Consider the following 23,544-nt stretch of genomic DNA (forward strand, 5'->3'; position numbering starts at 1 on the left):
AGGGATCATAACCCTTGACTTGGTGTTGTCAGCACTGCACTCTCCCAAGTGAGCCACAGGCCGGCCCTTCTTATTGTCCTTTTTAATACCTGCAAAATTTGTAGTGATGTCCTCTCATTTATTCCTGATATTGGTAACTTATGTCTTATCTCTTTATCTTGTTTATTTTGGGTAGAGTTTTATGAATTTTATTGATCATCTTATTTCATTGATTTTCTCCATTGTTTTTCTGATTTCAATCTCATTGATTTCTGTTCTTATCCATATTTTTTTCTTCCTTCTGCTTGCTTTGGGTGTAATTTAATATTCATTTTCTAGTTTCTTGTTTTGTTTTTGTTTTTGTTTTGGCAGCTGGCCAGCACAGGGACCAAAGCCTGGATTTTGGTGTTATCAGCACCGCACTCTAACCAACTGAGCTAATCCGCCAGCCCTATTTTCTGGTTTCTTGAGATGAAAACTTATTTTATTAATTCAAAAACATTTCTGTTTCTAGCATAAACATTTAATGCTATAAATTTTCCCCCATGCACTATTTTCATTCTCATTCAATTCAAAAGGTTTTCTGATTTCCCTTGTGACATATCTTTCACCCATGAGTGATTAGAAGTGCGTTGCTTAATTTCCTAATTGGGGATTTTCCAGATAATTTTCTATTATTGATTTCTAATTTAAATCTGTTGTGGTCAGAGAGCATAGTTTATATGATTTTAGTTCTTTTAAATGCGTGGTTTGTTTCATAGCTTAGATTATGGCCCATCTGGGTGAATGTTCTATGTGTACTTGAAAAGAAAGTGACCAGGGTGAGAAGTAATGGGGCCTAAAGTGCCCACAGGGCCGGACGGAGTCAGGCTTCCTGGGAGAAACTGAGGGCTGCTCTGCCAGTCTATGGAGGCTAAAAAACAACTTGGAAACTGTCCAATGCTCATTGTTGGGCAATGGCTATATGAGAACCTAGGAAAGTTACTGGGGCTGAGCAAATCCACAAACCTGAATCTGTGCTGGAATGTGACATCCCCAGTGTCACCATAGAGTACAAATCCTAAACTGCCCATGTAAGATCTGGTCCTGGACTGGAGGGTCCAGAGTGGAGGTGGTGATACTTTGAGATCACTAGACAGGGCCCAGGGAGTGCAGAGAGGGGGAAATATCCGACTCAGAATGAGCCTGCAAACATTTTAACAGACAGATAACAATAGGAAAGACACCCAACAGAAGTGACAGTCAAGGGATGAGTTGACTTAAGATAAAATGAAAATGATAGCACAATCAGAAAATTACTTTGAATAAAACACCCAATAGAAGGAACAAGAATTAGGAAATTTGAGGGGGAAAAAGCCACCAGAAATCAAATAAAGAGAGGTAGATATGAAAAGATACCTCTGGAAATCAAGGAAATGAAATAATATATAGTCATTGAAGTAAAACTCAGTAGATGAGATAAACCGAGACTAGACACAGTGAAAGAGGCTTTAGGGGAAAGTTTAATAAGTGCTTTTGGAATGAGGGATAATTCTAGTGGCTATAGCTAAGTATATACAAAAAAAATCATTCTAGAAAAATGGCTCTTTTCCAGCTTTCCAGGGTAATCTTGGACCGTAGTTTAATAGGCTTAATATGGGGAGAGGGGAGCCTTTAAGTTTTGAGAAAAAAGGAAGCAACTTGAGTTACTTTGATTTCATCGATACAGCCCTGCACCTCTTTTCTGTATTCATCCTATGAGCATGCTCTGTGCCAAGTTCTTTCCTTAAGTCTCACAATATTCCTACAAGAAAAGGATGTTATTTTCATTTTGCAGGCATGGAGGAGCTAAGTAACTCACCTAAGATCACACAGCTAGCACATAGTGGTTCTAGAAGAATTCATATCAAGATCTAATTAGAAAGACCGAGCCATACCCCCATCTCTCTTATCCAGGTGTTCTGCTGACATTCTGTATAGTGATGTGCCTTAGTTTTCCCATAGTAAAATTAACAGAAATATCTTCTTTCTGTATCACACAAACTCAGTGAAAATTCAGAAGGAATAAGTTTGAGAAGGGAACTAACATTTTTTAATGCTCTTGTGCACATGCCATTTTAGAATACATTAACTCACTTATCACCAAAACCAACCATGCCACTTAATATGATAATCCCCGCTTACTAGTGGAGGAATAAGGCTTAGTGAGGTTCATCTACTAAGTGGTAGACATAGTGTTTGGACCTAAGCTCCAAAGCCTGTATTCTTTTACCCAGCATTGGCTCTGACATCCACATGGAGATAATAGTATCATTTTTTCTTGTAAACTTTTTCAATGGGCTTCCATTCTCTCATTTGTAATATAAGGCTATTCACCTACATGAACTCTGAGTTCTCTCTAGCTCTATTAGATTAGATTATTTGAGTCTAATGGTTCCTTCAATAAAGTAGACATATGTACTGCTTTTAGTATTATCAGGTTAACTATAGATTTTAAAAAACTGAATTTATTATAGAATCTGAAAATCGAGTAAGTATTGCCCTCATTTCTGTAAGGTATCTTACATTAATTTAAGTAAGGTATCTCTTGTCTCTTTACATTTTTCACATTTGCTACTTTATTTTAGAGCTGTATTACAATTTATATCAGAAAGTAGTTCTTCATGTAGCTTATTTCAAAAAATTATTTTCCTGGGGAACTAGCACATTCATTTGGTCTTGCTAAATGAATCTTTTCATTTCATTACCACATTTACCAGGTTGATAGGATTTCGTCTAAATCTCCACTCTAAAATGAGATTAGCTTTGTGTTTTTCTTTCAGAATCAGTTGCTCAACTACCGTTCTACCATTTCAAATCATGGATCAAAAATGGATGGCCTGGAAAAAGAGCTGAGTAATTTGAATCGTGACTTTGAGACTTTGCAAGAAAAGGTAATGTGTTAGGTCAATTACTTTTCCTTTTTTTTTTTTTTTTTTTTTTTTGCTTTCAAAATATTTTTAGTTTTTTTTTCCCATCAACTTTATTTGTTGCTTATCAATTTATTTTTTATATAGGCTCAAATAAATTCCAGAAAAGCACAAACATTATACAACAATGTGGATCAGACAACCCAAAGTGCCAAAGAGCTGGACACAAAGATTAACAATGTCATCCGGAATGTGCAAAGTAAGCAGAGTTACTTGGTCCAATTAAATGTTTTTTTTGTTCCATAGCCTTTGTTGTATGCTGAAAGAATTCCCTTTAAGAGTTCACTATTAGGAGAAAGATCCTATAGTGATACTAAAAAACTAACATGAAACCTTCATAAAAGTTTCTGCCTTTTTTTAAGTGGTGCGCTAGAGCCCTGAATTCCCAGTTTAATAAACTACTCGATGTTTTCTAGTTCTCTTGAAGCAGATCTCTGGGACAGATGGAGAAGGAAACAATGTACCCTCGGGTGACTTTTCCAGAGAGCTGGCTGAAGCCGAACGCATGATGAGAGAATTGCGGAACCGAAACTTTGGAAAGCACCTGAGAGAAGCAGAAGCAGAAAATAGAGAAGCTCAGCTCTGTAAGGACACTCCCAAATTCTTGTATCCGATCCATTCTAATTGGTTTGAAATATGAGTACAGTGTTGAGTTCCCAGTGATGGTGGAAGGTCTTATCATTTCAGCGAACACTAATTAATGTTAGAGCAGCACATGGTGGTGAGAATGGGTAGTGCCCCTAAGAGACCAAGTGTCTTTTCTCCAAGTTACCAGGAGGCTACAGAATATAACATCTTACCATCATGCAAAAAAAAAGGTTCTTCTCCTAAATGTTAGATATTGATACCTTTTTTCCTTTTTAATTGCATTTACAGTATTCTTCTTCCCCCCCCCCCCTTTTTTTTGTCTTTTTTCGTGACCGGCAACGGATCGCAACCCTCAGTGTCGCGCCCGTACTGGACCGGGACCGGCAACAGGATCGAAATTGTCTCTAGGCTTGTCATTAACTAATTTGTTAGGTACTATTAGCAGCTTGTGGTGAAAACTGGTATTTTCCTCTTGCAGACTGAATAAAATACGGGGGGCATCTGGGAAATTGTTTGCCTTCTTGGCCTGGCAGAAACATTAGTCTCTTGGCTGATAAAAGATGAATTTTAATTTTACGTGATTGTAGTCTTACAGTTTGTTTGTGAAGCTGTAGTATCTTTTTTGTCTTTTTTTTTTTTCGTGACCGGCAACGGATCGCAACCCTCAGTGTCGCGCCCGCACCTCGCTCAGCCAGTGAGCCGCCGGTCTGTATGTGGGATCCGAACCCTTGGTGGGACCGCCGCTGCGCTCCCAAGCGGCGCACTGTAGCAGTGCGCCACCGGGCCAGCCCCGCATTTACAGTATTCTGACATTCACTTACCTCTTTCCAATTTTCTCGTTATATCTTTTTTTTTTTTGGTGGTTGGTCAGTATGGGGATCTGAACCCTTGACCTTGGTGCTTACATCTTTTTAATGGTCACCTCGCCACTATTGGATTTTTGAACCACAATTTGATATTATCACTCCTATTACAAAAAAAGTGGATATACTAGAAATTAACTGAGTATATCTAAAGATTTTAATTGAGAAAAAAATGCTTCATTAGCTCAAAACTCGGAAATGTTAGCTTGGTGTGTATTTTTTCAAGTACTAGTATTTATTCTCTAGTAAAATGATGTACCTACCGGTGGTTAATATGCAGATAGTAAGTTTTGTTATAGCATTTGTATTGTTCAAATTTGGTATTAGTCTTACTTTTAATTGTAAGGAGGAGATATTAGCAGTGGAAGGAGCATACGCTTTATACTCTGCAGCTCTAGTTCAAGTCCCAGGTCTGACTGGTTATGCAACCTTGAGTTGATCCCCTAATTTCTCAGGGCCTCCCTTTCCTTGTCAGAAACATGAGAATGAGAATTACTGTTTTCATGTGGGTATTATGGGAGCTAAAAGAGGCAGTGAATACAGTGTACATAGCAGATCTGCCTAAATGTTAGTTTCCTTTCCCATTCTCTCAAAAGTTCAAGTTCAACAAGTAGAAACTTGATTCACTTTCTGTAGTTTTATAACTTGGCTTCAGTGTGCTCACCTCATAAGTGGGAAACATAAAGTGATGTATTACAGTGCTGAACCGGATAAGGAGCTGGCTGGAAACCCACCAGGTGGAGAACAATGGACTTGTTAAGAGTATACGGGATTCTTTAAATGAATACGAAGCTAAACTCAGTGACCTTCGTGCCGCACTGCAGGAGGCAGCTGCCCAAGCAAAGCAGGCCACTGGCCTCAACCAAGAAAACGAGAGAGCTTTGGGTGCCATCAAGGTGAGTTCACAGTTAGAAACTGCACACTTTCATTAATGGTAAGGATGAAGGAAGAACGGATCTTTATTCTTACAATGTGTTATAGCCAGGCACCTGTCTGCACGTCTAGTTATATCACTTCAGACCCTAATCAAACAGGAAAGAGGCATTAAGTGCAATGACAAAGTCATCTCTATTGCTCAGCTACCAGGAAAGATCCTGAGCAGACAAGCAGTGCAAATGCTTCACCCCTACCCCTGGCTAGAAGGGTATTGGAGGAATAATGTTGCCATGTAGATGAGAAATTAATATTGTTATAATTAATTCAAAATGTGCATTTAAAAAAAAAACTTTAATTTAAATTTATTTTTCCCAATTGACATGTGATAATTGTATATATTTATGGGGTACAATGTGATATTTGGGTACATGTATACACTGTGCAATGATCATATCAGAGTAATTAGCATATCCATTACCTAAAACATTTTTCATTTATTTGTGTTGGAGACATTCAAAATTCTCTCTACTAGCTATTTAAAATTATACAAAAAATTGTATATTATGTTTTAAATAACTGACTTTTTGTGTCAGATATGTAAATATCGTTATCATAATCACCAGCAAGGTCATGTTAGGCCATTACCTGCTTTATAGGAAATAAAGTACAGGCCACATACAGAAGCTACAGTGATGGAATTCAGAGCTCAAGATTTTATAGTTTATATTTTTTACAGTGAACATCATGAGTTAAAACAACAACAAAAATGTGAGGGGTTATAACATCATGCTAAGATCAAAGTTGAATAACATAGGACTGACCCCAAAAGAGGAGGAACTTGGTAAATGAAAATAAATGATGTCTTAGCAGATGACTATGTGCCTAGCTCCCAAAGCCTCTTTAGGTAGTAACACCTCTGTTTGGAGTCACTGATTATGCCAAGGGAAGGGAGCAGGATCCAATTTTGTGGATCTCTGAACTTTGACAGCCTTCTGGCCTGGCGTTCTCAGGTCCTGTAATCTCTCATTCTAGTGCCTGCTACATCTTCATGGGTACTGCACGCAGAGTTGGTGCTGATGGTTGGTGCTGGTTTATTTAGTTAAAATCCCTCGTTCTGTTCCACAAATCAGAGTTTAGTAATATAGCCACCCCATTGGCTGAGTTGACCCCAGTGTAAAAGCCTTCAACAGTGACAGCGATGGTTTCATTGGCATATAGTTTGAGGAAACCATGGCAACCTGCCCGCACTGCAGAGAGAACTGATTTGCCATTGCTTTGTAATTGCCTGGATGATCTTTAGGTTCAAGAAAACATTCTGACTGAAATTACTTATGTGCTGTTGTCTGATAACTATGTCTGTGTCTTCTGATAATATATCACGGAGCCCAAGCAGATATTCTCTTTTTTCTCTTCAGAGACAAGTGAAGGAAATAAATTCCCTGCAGAGTGATTTCACCAAGTATCTAACCACTGCAGATGCTTCTTTACTGCAAACCGACAATGTGCTGCAGCTGATGGAAAAAAGCCAGAAGGTAGAGGAGATTGCTTGTTCTCTAGAAAATCTAAAAACATTTAAATTCTATTGCCAGGAAACTATTAGAGGGGCTGACCTATTTTTTCCTCTGAGTATATGTATTTTAGGTGGAGGAAATATACCAAAATGTTATCAGTGGTTCTCTGTTAGGGGAGGGGTATGAATGATATGTCTTATTTATGCAGATCTGTATGACCTGATTTGTTTGCAATAAGCAAATCATTTTTGTGATAACAACAACAAAAAATAACTGCTATACTATTTTTAAAATATCAAGCATACCTTTATTAACAGAAGACATTTAAGACTTGATAAAAGACTGACAAACTTTCTTAGCAGCACAATGTGCATTTTGAAAGTGTCTTTTATAATAGCTATTTCTGAATCATAAAAAAGTCCCTTGGTTTAATACAGCTTTACATTGATGACATTGTGCTTTTATAAAACCTACTAACAGGGACACTCATCATAAGGAAAATGTTGAAGATGGTGGTAAAACTTGGGAGAACATTATCAATGCCACTATCTGATGTAACCAAGAATTAACAGGTGTGGTAAATGGGCTTAGAAAATATAATTTCTGGTTGTTGTCTCCTGGAAATGTGTCATTTATGACAGAATTTGTGAAAATGGCATATACATTCTTTCTTTGAATTTATACTGTCTTTGTTTACTTGAAAAAAATAGGAATACGAAAAATTAGCTGCCAATTTAAATGATGCAAGACAAGAACTAAATGACAAAGTGAGAGAAGTTTCCAGATCAGCCAGCAAAGCGTCCCTGGTGGTGGAGGCAGAGAAGCACGCGCAGTCTTTACAGGAGCTGGCGAAGCAGCTGGAAGAGTGAGTGTGTGGCCTGCACAGATCCAGATGGGCTTGTGCTGCCCCTGGCCCTCCCCTGGGCTTGCTTGGTCTCCAGAGCAGCCTGGAGGGCAGGGTCAAGGCCAAAGTCCAGTGGGACCCAGGGCCTGGGTCAGAAACAGGCCAGCAGTGGAGGAGCTGATTCCCAGCCGTGTCCTTGGGGCAGAGCTGCAGAGACCTGAAGAAATGGGAGGGCCAGGGAGGATATCAGCTGCAGGCAGGGGAAGGCTGCTGGGGGACTTAACCCATTGGTCTTCCAGGATCAAGAGAAACGCCAGTGGGGACGAGTTGGTGCGCTGTGCTGTGGACGCTGCCACCGCCTACGAGAACATCCTCAATGCCATAAAAGTGGCCGAGGACGCAGCCAACAAGGCCAGCAGCGCGGCTGAGTCCGCCCACCAGGTGGGCATCTGCGCGAACAGCTTCTCTAGATTTGCTCTGGCAATGGCTCATTTTCTTATTTTCTTTCCATGTGCACTGAGGAATATGCAAAAGCATCATTTTAAGTTAGAGCTTGTTATATAGAATAGAACATGCTCTAGATATGGGTCATTTTTGTATTTACTTGACTATTTGACGTCTACAGTACAGTTCAAAAACTACAATATTTTTATTTATTCATTTTTTTATTTTATTTTTTTTTTCCTTTTTGTCTTTTTTCGTGATTGGCAACGGATCGCAACCCTCAGTGTCGCGCCCGTACCGGACTGGGACCGGCAACGGGATCGCAACCCTCAGTGTTGCACCCGCACCTCGCTCAGCCAGTGAGTGGCCGGTCTGTATGTGGGATCCGAACCCTCGGCGGGAGCACCGCCGCGCTCCCAAGCGGCGCACTGTAGCAGTGCGCCACCGGGCCGGCCCAAAAACTACAATATTTTTAAAACCAGATAGAAATTACACTGATTATCTATTTCGAACCTAAATAAATATTATATCCTGCTTCTTACCATATATGCTTTTATGCGGTGATTAAATATTAACATTTACCAAAAAGAGGGAGATTTTGTAAACAATTTGATTACTGTTTTCTCCCAGTCTTTGGTCTTACATCTAGTCATGTCTGCGGAGTCCTGTGGGATCTTATATGTATCATTTTATATTCTTATATCTGAAAATAAAGGACAAAATATTAAATATCAGAGCTGGGGGACAGACCTACTTGGATGGTTGATAACTTTTATCTTCTAAAGCTTCGCAGCCTGAAAGCAACTAAGTTCTCCCTTCCCTTATTGCAGGCAGTATTATACAAGGGGCAGTGAACAACTGAGACAGGTATCACATAATTTGTTAGTATGTCACGAGGGGCGGGTCCACCTCCCCAAGCCACAGATGTCTCCTAGAGCCCTAACTGTATCTTTCATGGTACAGTCTACTTCTTACGCCCTTTTCCCCTTTTGAACTTCATGCTTTAAAGAGTAAACACAAGAGCCTTAAACTAGGATGAAAACCTTACTCTATTTTTCAAGGTATAGCATATGTTTAAGGCTAATAAATAAATCCTTTGTTTTCAGACAGTGATAAAGGAAAATCTTCCAAGAAAAGCTAAAACCCTGAGTTCTGACAGTAGCAAACTGTTAAAGGAAGCCAAGACAACACAGAAGAAGCTACAGCAAGGTATTGGGTGTGTGGGCAGTGGCAGGATTAGTCAGGGGCTTTAAATGATCTATCTGTAGGACCAGGAGGAGCAGCTCAGAAGCAAATGCTCTTTTTCTTTTTAATTAATTTATTATTATTATTATTTTTTTACATTCTAGGATGTTGTTGCAGAGCGGTTGGGGGAGGGGGAGGGCAAGGGGAAGTGGGAGGAGAAGGTGGGGGGATGGTTGAGGCCTGTGGCACCCCTCTCATTCTGGCGGGAGAGCCCAGGGGGCTTCCGGTGGCAACTCAGTCACTGGGCTAGATGTGGACAGTGTCAATGCAGATGATACTTTTTAAATCTGTTTATTTTATCAAATTATGCATCCACCCAATATTCTAAATATCCCACATCTATCAAATAGGAAATTAACTGTAACCTTATAAACATAAATAAATCTTGAGGGGGGATAGGCCTATTTGGCCTGGCCTTGATGGGGGGACTATTTTAATTTAATCCATTTGTGATCAGGGTATAGGGAATCCACATACCAAGATCTTTAGTTTCAGGTCATTAGAGCAACTGTTTCAAAATTTCTTAAGTCCTAAAGTCTTAGCAGACAAAAGTACCAAAAAAAAAAAAAAAAAACACCTCACTGTTCACTACCACTGTGAAGCATAAGAATTTTTTTTTTTTTTCCTTTTTGTCTTTTTTACTGACCGGTAACAGGATCGCAACCCTTGGTGTCATGCCCGTACCGGGGACCGGCAACGGTATAGCAACCCTCGGTGTTGTGCCCGCACTGCGCTCAGCCAGTGAGCGGGAACTGGTCTCCACATGGGATCCGAACTCTCGGCGGGAGCGCCGCCGCACTCCCAAGCGGCGCACTCTCCAGTGCGCCACCGGGCCAGCCCAGCATAAGAATTTTTTAAGCATAAATTTTATGTTTGGAAAATTCACATTTATTTTATTTAATTTTTTTTTAAGGAATTGAACTGTCTCAATCTTACCAAATTCCTATGTTCTGAAAATGCTGTGTCTGGGTTTCTCTGGTCTCTTGTGGCCATTCAAGGCTAAGCAGGCATCTGAACCCACAGCCCTCGCTCAGCTCCTTAGTTTTTTCAGAGGAATTAGATGATGTCTTTGTAAATTTATTTATTTTGCATTTTTGAAAATTAAATATATGAAAAATAAGATGCAAAAGAAAATATGTACTAACGTACAATCATTTGCCTAACAAATTTCAAGAATTAAGATTTTCTGGTATGACATCTGCTCTCTTTACAAAAGTGAAGCTTAAAAGTAGGATTAGTGATTTAGAGTTAGAAAGTTAACTACGTTGCTATGTAAACCAGTCACTTAAATCATAATTTAAGTCATGTATCATCAGTATGATCTTAAAGCATTCACCGGTCATTTTCCATGACCCAAAGATGGCAATATTATCAGCTAGGAATGTCTGTTAGCTCCTTTCCTTTCATGGAATTTTAAAAATGTGTTGGTTTGGAAATGAACAGAAACAAACAATGCCTACTTCATGTCTGTATTTGCTTGGATGAGGCTCTCTCAACAGCACTCCTTTCTTTTCCTCTGATGGAAGAGTTCTTCTTCTGCATTATTCATTTGTTCATTCATTCATTCATTCAATACATATGTGCTAATATTAAGCCCTGACTAGTGCCAGGCCTGCACTAAGCAGCCTGTTGCTCTGAGCAGAGAAGTTTAGCCTTCCCCTGAGTTATTCCTGTGCATTTACAGGGAGCCCATTACCACAAATCTCTGATGTGCTTCTGGCCTCTGGAGTTGGAGGACCCCAGAGCAGTGGGTCTGGGCACATACAGTGGGCATCTCTGGGATGACTTCTAAGATGCAAGTCTGCTCAATGCTGTGCAGACACTGGCTACTTAAGGGGCCACAAATACTAATGCAGGATCAAAATCCACAAAGTAATTGCCTCTTGATGCTTTATTTTATTTTAGAAATCAGTCCAGCTCTCAAGAACCTACAGCAAACCCTAAAAACAGTGACAGTTCAGAAAGAACTAATAGACACCAATCTTACAACTGTCCGTGATGATCTTCGTGGGATAAAGAGAGGTAGGCATCTCCCTAACCTACTGGACTTGGGTTCTTTGTTGGACATTTTAAGTACTTACATCTCCCTATTTGTGTGTGCCTTAGGTGACATTGATGATATGATCAGTAGTGCAAAGAGCATGGTCAGAAAGGCCAACGACATCACCAGTGAGGTTCTGGATGGGCTCAATCCCATTCAGACAGATGTGGAAAGAATTAAGGATACCTATGGGAGCACACAGAGCGAAGACTTCAACAAGGCTCTGACCAGTGCAGATAACTCAGGTATCAGGCATTCTTTGGCCAGGATCTAGTAGCCATTTTCTCATTGTTATTTGCCTTGGTCCATTTCCACTCTTCCCCGGAAAAGTCTAATCTCAGAAACTAAAGCATTAGAAAACAACTTCACATAATACATTCAGAGTATAGATACTTTATTAGTTAGAAGGACCAGGTAGGATGTTTTATTCTTTTTTAATCCATTGTCAGTGCTATTGATTTTCTTTTTTATAGAGTGAAGGTATAGGTTCCTGAATCATGAGGTATTGAATTATGGTTGGTATTAAGGATCAGAAACAAAGATTTTTCTTTCCTATAGTGATCAAAAAAAGGATTTGGTACCTAGACTGCAGAATAAAATCCACGATGCATTTAGGAAGGATATTACCTGAAGATATTACCTTCAATATTTGGGGCCCAAACATACCACCTAACAAACGCTATCAATAATAACATCTATATTTAACCTTTTCTCAAAGCATAATTTTAAATTTCTATTTTCTAATCTTACCCACAGTGAAGAAATTAACGAACAGACTGCCTGATCTTTTAAGCAAGATTGAAAGCATCAACCAAAAACTGTTGCCCCTGGGAAACATCTCTGACAATGTGGACCGAATACGAGAACTAATTCAGCAGGCTAGAGATGCTGCAAACAAGGTGGGGGTGTGGGGTCCCCCCAAGGCTAGTTCTTTGATAAGTTACCACATTCATCAAAAAAGGAAAGGCATTTATTTCCTGAAAAATTTTTTGTCTTTCTTGACCTAATTCTTTGGTTGCTTAAAATACAAAGGTTGATTTCCTCTTGTCATCTTTTAAAAGTGCACATGATCTTCATCCCTATATTATCTGGTATATTGGGGACGTGAGGCAGTTTCTTTCCATTGAGTTTATGCAAGTGGAAAGGATTTTCTTCCAGGCCCCAGTTGATAAACTGTTGTTAGAAATTCAAGTGAAGGTTCTATGGTCAGAATGTGCCAATATGATACTGCACAGGAGCTACCCTCTTGTAACTTGAAAGTTGTAGAATCCATCTTTGTTGAGGATGGAGGACATAGGATCACGGCAATTTTTTGTCATTGGAGCACTTCCTTATTAGCCTTTCTTATTTTAACCTGACATTATTTGCTTGAATTCCTGATACTCTTCTCTTACAATTTGTTTTGTCCTAAAATAGTGTGAATGAATTTTTTTGTATTTCTCAATAGTTCCTAGCCAGACCTGTCTGAGATGTTTGCAGGGAGAGAGTTAGAGAATATCACTGCCCTGGAGGCACTGTAGTTGATTTCTAGGCTCAATATTGCTTCTTTTGAGCTGTAAAATCTGCCCTTTCTTCTAGGAAAGAAAAGCCCTCCCAACATAAAACCCTTAGCAGGAAGACAAAGAGCATATGGCAAGTTTGGGAGAAGCTACCCTCTTCAAACCCATACGTGCTTCATAAAAGCCAAATGAAAAAGAAAGCATTTGCTGCTTTTGCCCTTCTTTGTTAATCCACTAATTTATTCAACACAATGTGAAATGTATTAAAGCACAGGGGTTAAGAGTTGGTAATTAAGCCAGGCTATCTTGGTTTTAATTCTTGCTCTGTCACTTACGAGCTGTGAGGCCCTGAGCCAGTCATTTTACCTCTCTGTGCCTCTGTTTCTTCATCTGTAGAGCAAGGTAAACAGTAGTACCAATCTCATGAGATTGTTAGGGTTAAATGAGCTAACATAGAACAGTTCCTGGCAAATAGTAAGTACTATATTAGTGGAAAATAATAAAATAAAAAAGTAATAAGCCAGTGCTTTTGAACACGTAGTTTGCACTGACACTCTCCTGGGTGCTAAGGACGCAGAGATTATTAAACCATAGTCGTGAACTCAGGCTGCTCACCAGCCACTACAGGTGGTTTTTTAAACTATACTGAGAAGCTGGATAGAGGTGTGTTACGTGTGTCATGGAAACACCTAGTTCTACCTGGAGAGGCTCAGAATAGCACAAATGAATAGCACGGACAGACATGGATAAGAATATTCATTGCAACACAGTTTATAAGCACAAAAAAAAATTTGGAAAAAAGCCACATGTTTATAATAGTAAACATGAGTGAGCTGGAACTATGCATTAACAAGGATAAATCTAAAAACATAGTGCCCAGCAAAGAAAGCAAGTTGTGTAATGATGTGTACAGACGAATGCCATTTATATACAAATATTTAAACATGAAAAATAAGGCTAGTTATAGTTTACAGATAAATGTATGTTTAATAGAAATACTAAAGCATATGTGGGAATTTGTGTGAGAATCTAAATCCAGAGCAGTAGTGGCCACTGAGAAGGGAGACAGGGGAATGGGGCCAAGGGGCTCCCATTGCATCTGTAATGTTTCATTTCTCAATTTGGTGATGCATATATAGGTATAATCTCCATCCTTTTTTTTTTTTTTGTATACACGGAGTGTCTTCTTAATTAAAAAGATAAAAAAGTAAGTAGAAGTTTGCCGGGTGACAAAAAGCGGAAGGGCATGCCAGGAAGAGGCTCAGACATGTGTATGGGTGTCCTGAAGGGCAGGCAGAGGGTGAGTAGCAGAGAGAGGCATGTGAGAGCCTGCAAATGGGGTGAGGGGAGCTACGGGTCGCCCATCGCCGGGCCCCCTGATGTAATGCCTTGTGTGTACATGATCCTCCGTAACTGTTTGAATGCATGGTAGATCAGATGTCCAGTGGGTATAAGTATCATTCTGGGAGTATTATTCTTTCAGTTGTTAGAGAGTATTTATCTTCTGCATTTTAAAGCAGAGCTGCCCAACCTTGGTCCCCAGACCAGTGCTAGGCAGAGAACTTTTACAATGGGTACATTAGATATCAATATAAAGTTGAGAGTAAACGCTTAGAAACTTTTAGTAATTTGAATTACTTCAGCATCCAAGCAATGTTGTGATCAGTGGACTTGTATTTTGTATGCCTTCCTTGTTTCATTTTTCTGGTAACTTAATTAGTAGTGTATTTTACAAAAATATTAATCCATGATAGATTGGAGGGAAAACTGGTCCTTCAGAGAGTTTAAGAAGCACTATTTTATAGAGCCTTGATACACTCACTTTTTAGGGTTGAATGCCTGTAATAAATGCAATCATAATGTGTAATATTTTCATGGGAAACAATTCCTTTAAAAGTGCATTTAAAAAATATTATTGACATATGTCTACTAAGTGCCTGGCACCATGACAAGTGCTTTTATACATATTCACAAAAACTCATCTGAACAAAAACCTTCGAGGTTTGGAATTATTATTATCATCATTGTTATTGCTGGCACAGAGAATTAATGCGTTTCTCAGAATCAAAGATCCCTGGCTAATAACCAGGAATAACATGAATGCTTTATCATTCAGCTTCTGAAACAGCTTCACCAGTTTATAATCCAGGTCTAGGAGACATGGATGCCTCCTTGCTCCTTGTCATAACAGCCTGGGAAAGGCTAATATATGGTTAGGAGGGACAGCTACAAAGTCTCACACACCACCTTTCTGAGCATATCCACTTCCTTCACCACAGAACATTAGACACCATGTATCTTACTCCTTGCAGGTCGCTGTCCCCATGAGGTTCAACGGTAAATCTGGAGTCGAAGTCCGACTGCCAAATGACCTGGAAGATTTGAAAGGATATACATCTCTGTCTTTGTTTCTGCAAAGACCTGATTCAAGAGAAAATGGAGGGACTGAGAATATGTTTGTGATGTACCTCGGAAATAAAGATGTGAGTATTGCTTGGACATTTCTCTTGTTTTTAAAACAATATTTTTTGGAGATGTGTGCTTTTGAGACATGCAGCACAACTGTGTGCACAGCAGGACGTCCCACCAAGATGTCAGCGATTCCCCTCACCTCCCCACGGTGGTGGCGCCCGTGAGGGGCCTCCCATCCACTGCAGATTGTTAGCTGCAGGCACATGCAGAGGCCTTGCCTGATGGGCCCAGCATGTGGGCACACGTGTGTGTACACGTGAGCACATATACTTGGGGTGGATGAGCCTCTCCCCACTCTTCCAGGGCATCAAAATCAACACTCCCTGGAAACCAGCAGTAGTCCTGGCAGAATGTGATCCCTTCCTCTGCTTCAGGACACCCAGCCGCAGACCCTTCCTCAAGTCTGGGGGTGCGGGGGTAGTGATCCATGAATGAGGACGGGAGCGAAATGAAGCGTCTCCTGCCTAACCAATAAGAAATGCAGTTGCCCCATCTCGTAAATTCATTGAACCACTACCTTATAGGCATTTTGAATGGTTGGTTTTAGCTTTTAATCCATCCTTTTAAAATATATTTCTTCGACTTAAGTGTTAGTGGAAAAAGGTAACCACTGACTGGGTTAGGATACAATTGTTGGAGAAGAAATGTCTGAAATACGATTCTCAATATTTGGAAAGTTTTAGTTGTCACTGGTGGACGTTGTATTTAAACATTATTATTAGTTACTCTTTCATGCTTCTAAGTGTTGTTATTTTATTTATAGCTTTCTTATGACATGACTTTTTGCTTTGGATTAAACAAAATGCACTTTATTCCTTCAACAAATTTATAGCATATACTATGTGCCATACCCTGTATTTATGCTACACAAAAATCTATTTCTTGAATGTACTTAATGCCAAGGCGCACTTAAAAATGGTTAAAATGTTAAATTTTATATTATGTATATTTTACCACAACTTAAAAAAAATTATTTCTACCTTAAGGTGTTCACATTGTAACAGGGAAAAAAGATACACGCATAACTGACTGTAGTAACATAGGTGTTATAACAGAGGCATGCACAAAGAGTTAAGAGAATGTTGTATAGTACTGGGAGAACAGAAACAACTAACCTCCCTTACCAGACAAATCTAATGGGCAGCTGGGCCCATATCTGGTCCATCTTTATGGTAGATGCTTGGCAAGTATTTGTAGATTGAGTGAATGGGGGAATTAGTAAATGAAGGCACTATAACATGAGCAAGGACAGTGCAGCCATTAATTAAGCATCTATATTATTCTATAAAAGAGCGCACCTCATTTATTCTGTCTGCCAATGCCGTTGCATAAAATCCATTAATTATTTGAAATGCATCCTCTTGGGATGGGAAGTTGAGAGAATACAGCGTGCAAAGTGTTCTGAGGTGGACTTTATGTCTTCAGGCCTCCCAGGACTACATCGGAATGGCAGTGGTAGACGGCCAGCTCACATGTGTCTACAATCTGGGAGAGCGCGAGGCTGAACTCCAAGTGGACCAGACCTTGACTGAGAGTGAAACTCAGGAGGCAGTTATGGACCGTGTGAAATTTCAGAGGTACAAGTTTGATTGACAGTTGCTCTTTGTGAACCTGACCTATGCTCACCACACTCTTCCATTCATACGTGTTGCTGAGCCCCATTTTTAGTAGCTTGGCTTTGAATTTTTTCATTTACCTTTCTGTCTAATTTCTTTTTCAACAGAATTTATCAGTTTGCAAGGCTTAATTACACCAAAGGAGCCACATCCAGTAAATCAGAAACACCCCAATTTCATGACATGGATAGTGGAAATAGCAATACACTCCTTAATTTGGATCCTGAGAATGTTGTATTTTACGTTGGAGGTTACCCATCTGACTTTAAAGTAAGTATAAATATTATTTCACTGAGTAAAAATATTTCAATTTTAATTTGGTATAATGACTTCGTGTTTCTATTTCAATTATTAACTATATATAAAATGGTTTTACTGTATATTCTTAAAGCACATCTAGAGATAACAGCTAACACTGAGTAGTTCTATGCAGTGTTCTAAGCTTAAGTATATTAATTTTAAAAAGTGTCATTATTACCATTTTACTTATGAGGAAACTGAGACAGAGAAGTTTAATAATTTGTCCAAGGTCATACAGCTAGTAAATAGCAAAGCCAGGGCACCTGGCTCCAGTATGTACATTCTTAACCCTTATGTTATGTTGACTGTTAAAAGTGATAGATTTATATTACTTTTTTGTCAACCTGATCGCTGCCCTTTGTTCAATTAATGGAAGATTTTTTTCGTTTTGTTTCATTTTCAGCTTCCCAGTAGACTAAGATTCCCTCCATACAAAGGTTGCATTGAATTAGATGACCTCAATGAAAATGTTCTGAGCTTGTACAACTTCAAGAAAACTTTCAATCTCAACACAACTGAAGTGGAGCCTTGTAGAAGGTAAATAAAATCTGGAAACTAGTATCTCTGTAACTGGGGTTTTATGTAACAAAGTGAGGGGCCAGAATATGCTGGTGATGTTGCTGGTTGTTTTAAGCCAGTAGTTCTTCAGTTATGCTTACATGCAACACTGGCAGTCCATCCCTAAAATCTAATAATGGCAGTCTTTTCCTAATTTGTATAAAATATTAGATCAATAGAATTTTCTCAATTTTTTAAAAAATAAATCTTTCTTAAATTTTTGGTGCCTCCTGCCACAAAGTAGTCAATATTTGATGGTACTTGATTTAGGCACACAACTATATATTTACTGTAAATTTAAAAAAATAGCGGTCCACAAGTGTACCATAACTTTCTAGGTACTCTACCACCTGGACCTATTTGAAAATTGCTGCTTTGAGCTCCTAATCTTCCCTACAATTAAAAGGATTTGGAATAGTCTAACATGAGACAAACCAAGTATTTGTTACCCAGAATCAAATTATATTTCAAGTTAATAATTTCTTACATTAAGATCCTCAGCTTATAGGCCACATCTTTGTAAGTAGACATTTCCAAAAGGGACTCCTGAATATCATCTTTTTTGAGCCAGGGTTTGATTTTCATAGAGTATAAGGGCACATCAAGGAGAAAAGGCTTGCTGTTTTAACATTTGAAAAATGTTTCCTCTTTAGCAAAATAGTGACAACTAGGCTGCATATTCTTTACTCCGTTTTTCAGATGGCAGCATCTTGTATTAATAAGCACACTTACATGGTAGTCCTTTGCTGCTGTGTTCTAACATATGATGGTTGATGTTGACAGGAGAAAGGAAGAGTCAGACAAAAATTATTTTGAAGGCACAGGCTATGCTCGTGTTCCAACTCAGCCAAATGCTCCCATCCCAACCTTTGGACAGACAATTCAGACCACCGTGGACAGAGGTTTGCTCTTCTTTGCAGAAAACCAGGTAATCTGTAATAAGCATCCAAATATTACCAAATATTTCCATTCAATTTAGCAGTTTGGGGATGTGGGTTGTTATAAACAACCAATTAGATGTGAAACACCATGTGCAAATGTAACCAGCATCTTTTTCCTTGGCTCCATGTACTTTCTTTCCATTAGCTGGGAGTGTGTGTTTTAATGAGGGCTAGTAATCAAGAATTTGAGAACATGCCACCAAAATGTGGGAGGAATCTCCCCTTTTCCTGTTCTATTCTCTTTGTCAGTTTTATTCTTTGGAAACTACTGCTCAACGAATAACTACTTAATCTGCCTCAAAACATGTGAAGACCTCCGGGGTCTCTGAGATCTAGACTGTTTGACTTCCTGCTGTTTCTATCTTGTTCTGACTCTAGCCAGGCTGTGTGGGATTTTCTCAGCCTGATGCTCGACTTTCCAAGACTAGGAAGCTTCTCCACATTCAAGCAGCTGGGATTCCTAGGGACCATTCTTAAATCCATTAGGTTAGAAAAGTTCAAAGTGACACTGCAAGTGATAGTTAGCGCCTTCTGCTGGTTAATGGAGAGTTGGCGCGATGTTGGCTCTTGCTACATGGGCCTTGAGTTGAATACTCCAGAGGAAACTAGGAGCCTCTGTAGTCTCTCTCACAGGTAGCATTTCTGGAGAAATGTGGACCAGCCCATAGGCTCTCTGGTCTGAGAACATGGGTTGATATAGAGCTTGGGACTTTAGTAGACCCTTCTATCTGCAGGGTGGGGACACAGACCTGGTACAACAGTCCTCTCTGGGGTTGGTCTGGACCCTTCAGGAGATTCCAAAGTTGACCCAGTTGTGATGGTTTGGGAAGGTCCCAACCAGCCTGAAGCATGCAGAGAGTTGAAAGTCATACAGCATCTTCAGGCAAGGTGGTGGTTGTCCAAAACAAGGTATTCTTTGTATAACATTTTGAAGTTCTTGGAGACTAAGAACCAGAAATACTCCTTATATTAGAATAAAACTTACATAATGCCATTACATAAGAAATGATCCAGAGAGCTGCTGTTAAGTACAATGGTTCATTGCTTTCAGTGAGTCGGTGTTACTGTTGTTTATGAGCTGATAATCCCTAACCCCACTCCCAAGGACAGGGCTTAGGATCTAGAGAAGGACTGATTTTCCCTTTAAGTAGAGCCCTGGACTTCAAAGAGAGGCCTTCCTATCGTTAGGAGACTGTGCAAGAGCAAAGCCTTCAAGGCCTAGTCAGAAATTCCTCAGCTTGTCTTCCCATTAAGGAAATAGCTGATTCAAATATATGAATATACTCGAATATATAAAATTTTATAGCCACTTTGGAAGACAGTTTGGCAGTTTTTTACAAAACTAAACATTCTCTCACCATCCCATATAATTCAGCAACAAAGCCTTCAAGGTCTAGTCAGAAATTCCTCAGCTTGTCTTCCCATTAAGGAAATAGCTGATTCAAATATATGAATATACTCGAATATATAAAATTTTATAGCCACTTTGGAAGACAGTTTGGCAGTTTTTTACAAAACTAAACATTCTCTCACCATCCCATATAATTCAGCAAATACACACCTTGGTATTTACCCAAAGGGGTTGAAAACACCCACACAAAAACCTGCACACAGGTGTTTATAGCAGTTTCATTCATAATTGTCAAAACTTGGAAGCAACCAAGATGTCCTTCCATAGGTGAGTGGATAAACAAACAGTGGTACTTCCAGACAATGGAATATAAGTCAGCTCTAAAAAGAAATGAGCTATCAAGCCATGAAGGGGATGTGCTAATGATCAAGATGGACATGGTTCCTGCCCTCAAGGACCTTATATTCTAGAGAGGAAGACAGGAGTAAAACAAAGGTGTGCTGTTAATAGGTTAATTCATCACAACTGTGAGGAGTGGTATAGATGAAAAATTGGGGGTGAAACGAGGATGTATAACATTGTATTAATTTGTTTTCTGTTGCTTATAACAGAATACCTGAAACTGGGTGATTTGTAAAGAAACAAAATTTGTTTTGGAGGCTGGGAAGTCCACAGTTCAGGGAACACATCAGGTGGTAGCCTTCTTTCTGGTGGTGACTCTCTACAAAGACACAGGGTGTCGAATGGCAAGAATGGGCTGAGCAAAACCTTTTATAAGGGTTTTACTCTCCTTATAAAACCCTCAGAACCAAGCCCATTATTCCATGAATGGATTGATGCATTCACAAGAGCACAGTCCTTACAATCTAATCACCTCTTAAAGGCCTCACTTTTCAAATGCCATAATCAGATTTCCCACCCTCTTAGCACTGTTACAATGGGGTCAAGTGTCAGTGAGTTTGGGGGGACATTGAAATCACAGCAAACAGAAAAGACTTTCTTGAGGAAAGGATGCTTCACCTGACACCTGTAGGACAAGTGGAAGATGGCATTTGAAGGGGACAGGACAGAAGTGGAATTGAGGCAGGGGGAGGGGGGTGAAGAAGGCCTGGGGGTGGGAAGGGCAGGGAGCACTCAGGGACAGAACGGTGGCCTGTGTGTCTGGGGCACCAAGAGCCAGAGGGAGTGCTGGTAAATGAAGCTGAAGAGATGGCCAGGGCCTTGCAGCTCCTGCTGGGGACTCAGGGCTGAAAGCAAAGGAAAGTAATGTGCTCACACTGGCATTTTCAAAAGACTGCTCTGGCTGCAAGTGGAAAATGGATTTGAGAGGGGACAGAGAGGACACAAGGAGACCAGTGGCTTATTGCTGTGCAGTCAGGCTGAAGACGTTGTGGCTGAGACTAGGTGGGATGAAATGGAGAGAGAGTTAAGAAATGGCAGAACTCACGAGATGTGATTAGATGGGAGAGAGGGAAGAATTGAGAATGACTCCTAGGTTTGTAGCTTCCTCAGTCCGGTGATCAAAGGAGTGGGGGAGGGAGAGCACGCACGCAGTGTCAGGGCAGGAGAGACAGTCTTGGCAGCATGTGGGAGGCATGTGGATCATGTGTGCTGCATCAGATATTCTGCAGCTGAGGTGCCTGGAGGTCATGCAAGCAATAGCATAGCAATAGCAGTAAGGCAGCCAGACAGACAGACGTGGCCCTGAGAAGACAGGTTGAGGCTGGAGAGAAGCATTTGGGCTTCATTGGGTACACCTGAATTGGAACCACAGGGATCACTGTGATTGTTGAGGAAAAGGGAATGGTGTGAGGGAGGAAGGAGTCCTGTGCGGGGTCCCCAAGGAACCCCCAACTCTAAAATGGAAGGTAGAAGGGGATGAGCCAGTAGATGAGGCTGAGACGTAGGAATATATCAGAAAACAGAGGTGGAAAATGCCTGGGGTTTAAGTAAGACCCTATCTCTCTCCAAAAGGCAGCCGTCATATTTTCAAGTGACATTTATGGTCTGTATCTTCTGTTTCCATTCTTGCATGCTGGTTATGGATCATGTGACACAGAGTCATGATAATAGCTAGCATTCACTGTGCATGCCCTTTTAACATGACTTAGAATATTTAATCGTCACACCCATCCCATGAGTTAGATATCAAGCCGTACTATCCCTGTTAATGAAGTAGGCAGCTGGAGCTGAGAGCAATTTGTGACTTGAGAGTAATAAGTCACAACATTCTTGCTCTTCTTCAGTAGACTCTTCTGGTAATCTACGTTGTTTCCTTACTCTAGGACCGCTTCATATCTCTAGATATAGAAGATGGCAATATTGTTGTACGATACAAACTGAATTCAGAGCCACCAAAAGAAAAAGGAATTAGAGAGATCATAAACAACGGGAAAGATCATTCGGTATATCCTTTGAGTCTGTTTACTTGAATTGTTAAATGTCCTTAGTCTTTTAAAATTAAGTCAGTGGGAAAAAAAAACAAAAACCATTTCTATTACCAGAAGAATTTATAGTTATTAACTGAGGGACATGTCCTTTTAAAATTTGAGCATTTAGGCATAAAATATATAACATATATAAACATGGTTAATTTCAACTGCAAACATATCCATTAAAATGTCTTAGTATCATATTTTTGTCCAAAAATGCTACTGCTCAGAGTCTTCCTACTATCTATAGAAATGAATCTGAAGGGAGACAAATAAGAACTTAATAGCGCTGACCCACCATGATAGCATTCTTTTGTTTCCCGTTGCTTGCTGATTCTTCTTTCATTTATTTCAGATTCTGATCAAAATTGGAAAAGCCCAAAAACTTATGCGGATAAATGTGAATTCTCAAAACATTAAAATCGAAGGTGAAATATTTGATTTTAGTACATATTATCTAGGAGGAATCCCAATTGCAATCAGGGAAAGGTAAGACGATATGGTTTTTGGGGTTTTTCTTTTTTTTTCAAAAAAGAGTAGATTTCCTCTCTTAATGGTTGTGATTGCTACCGATAAATCTAGGCTATCTTGTTTAATTCCAAAAACAAACAAACACAGGAAGGTAATTTTTCAGTATTAACAGTGTTAAATGGAGTCAAACAGATTGTAAATACTGGATAGTGAGGCTGGTCATTCTTGGAAGGAGAGAAACCACAAGAATATAGTTGGGTTGACACTGCTGCCAACAAGCAGAACAGAGGCTGTGGCTCTAGGCCCTTAAAGGCAGTGTAGGAGAGTGCAGGCGACCCATGCCTCGACAGCACTGTGCACTAAAAGCTGGGTTGCCACCTTTAAGAAGTCTCTCAAAGAATATAAGACTCGGGCTGGCCCGGTGGCGCACTGGATAGTGCGCCACTTGGGAAGCGCGGCAGCGCTCCCGCCCGAGGGTTCGGATCCCACATACAGACCAGTTCCCGCTCACTGGCTGAGCGAGGCGCGGGGGCAACACCGAGGGTTGCAATCCCATTGCCGGTCC

The 23,544-nt window shown here is 40.0% G+C and overlaps 1 protein-coding gene across 1 annotated transcript in view; it reads left to right on the forward strand.

The window, feature by feature from the left end:
* The window catches only part of LAMA3 (laminin, alpha 3), a 93,046-nt gene that overhangs the window by 39,417 nt on the left and 30,085 nt on the right, over positions 1–23,544 (forward strand). Inside the window, exons 11-28 of the mRNA XM_008576644.1 lie at positions 2,781–2,891; positions 3,015–3,126; positions 3,344–3,511; positions 5,078–5,274; positions 6,670–6,786; positions 7,476–7,630; positions 7,909–8,050; positions 9,160–9,262; positions 11,204–11,320; positions 11,405–11,584; positions 12,096–12,238; positions 15,151–15,321; positions 16,736–16,887; positions 17,034–17,196; positions 17,630–17,763; positions 18,568–18,712; positions 22,362–22,481; positions 22,864–22,997. Of these exons, the coding sequence (XP_008574866.1) occupies positions 2,781–2,891; positions 3,015–3,126; positions 3,344–3,511; positions 5,078–5,274; positions 6,670–6,786; positions 7,476–7,630; positions 7,909–8,050; positions 9,160–9,262; positions 11,204–11,320; positions 11,405–11,584; positions 12,096–12,238; positions 15,151–15,321; positions 16,736–16,887; positions 17,034–17,196; positions 17,630–17,763; positions 18,568–18,712; positions 22,362–22,481; positions 22,864–22,997 (2,564 nt within the window). The remainder of the gene's footprint in view (positions 1–2,780; positions 2,892–3,014; positions 3,127–3,343; positions 3,512–5,077; positions 5,275–6,669; positions 6,787–7,475; positions 7,631–7,908; positions 8,051–9,159; positions 9,263–11,203; positions 11,321–11,404; positions 11,585–12,095; positions 12,239–15,150; positions 15,322–16,735; positions 16,888–17,033; positions 17,197–17,629; positions 17,764–18,567; positions 18,713–22,361; positions 22,482–22,863; positions 22,998–23,544) is intronic.

Source organism: Galeopterus variegatus, unplaced genomic scaffold (genome assembly GCF_000696425.1).
Source record: "Galeopterus variegatus unplaced genomic scaffold, G_variegatus-3.0.2 Scaffold1383, whole genome shotgun sequence".
Classification (NCBI taxonomy): domain Eukaryota; kingdom Metazoa; phylum Chordata; class Mammalia; order Dermoptera; family Cynocephalidae; genus Galeopterus; species Galeopterus variegatus.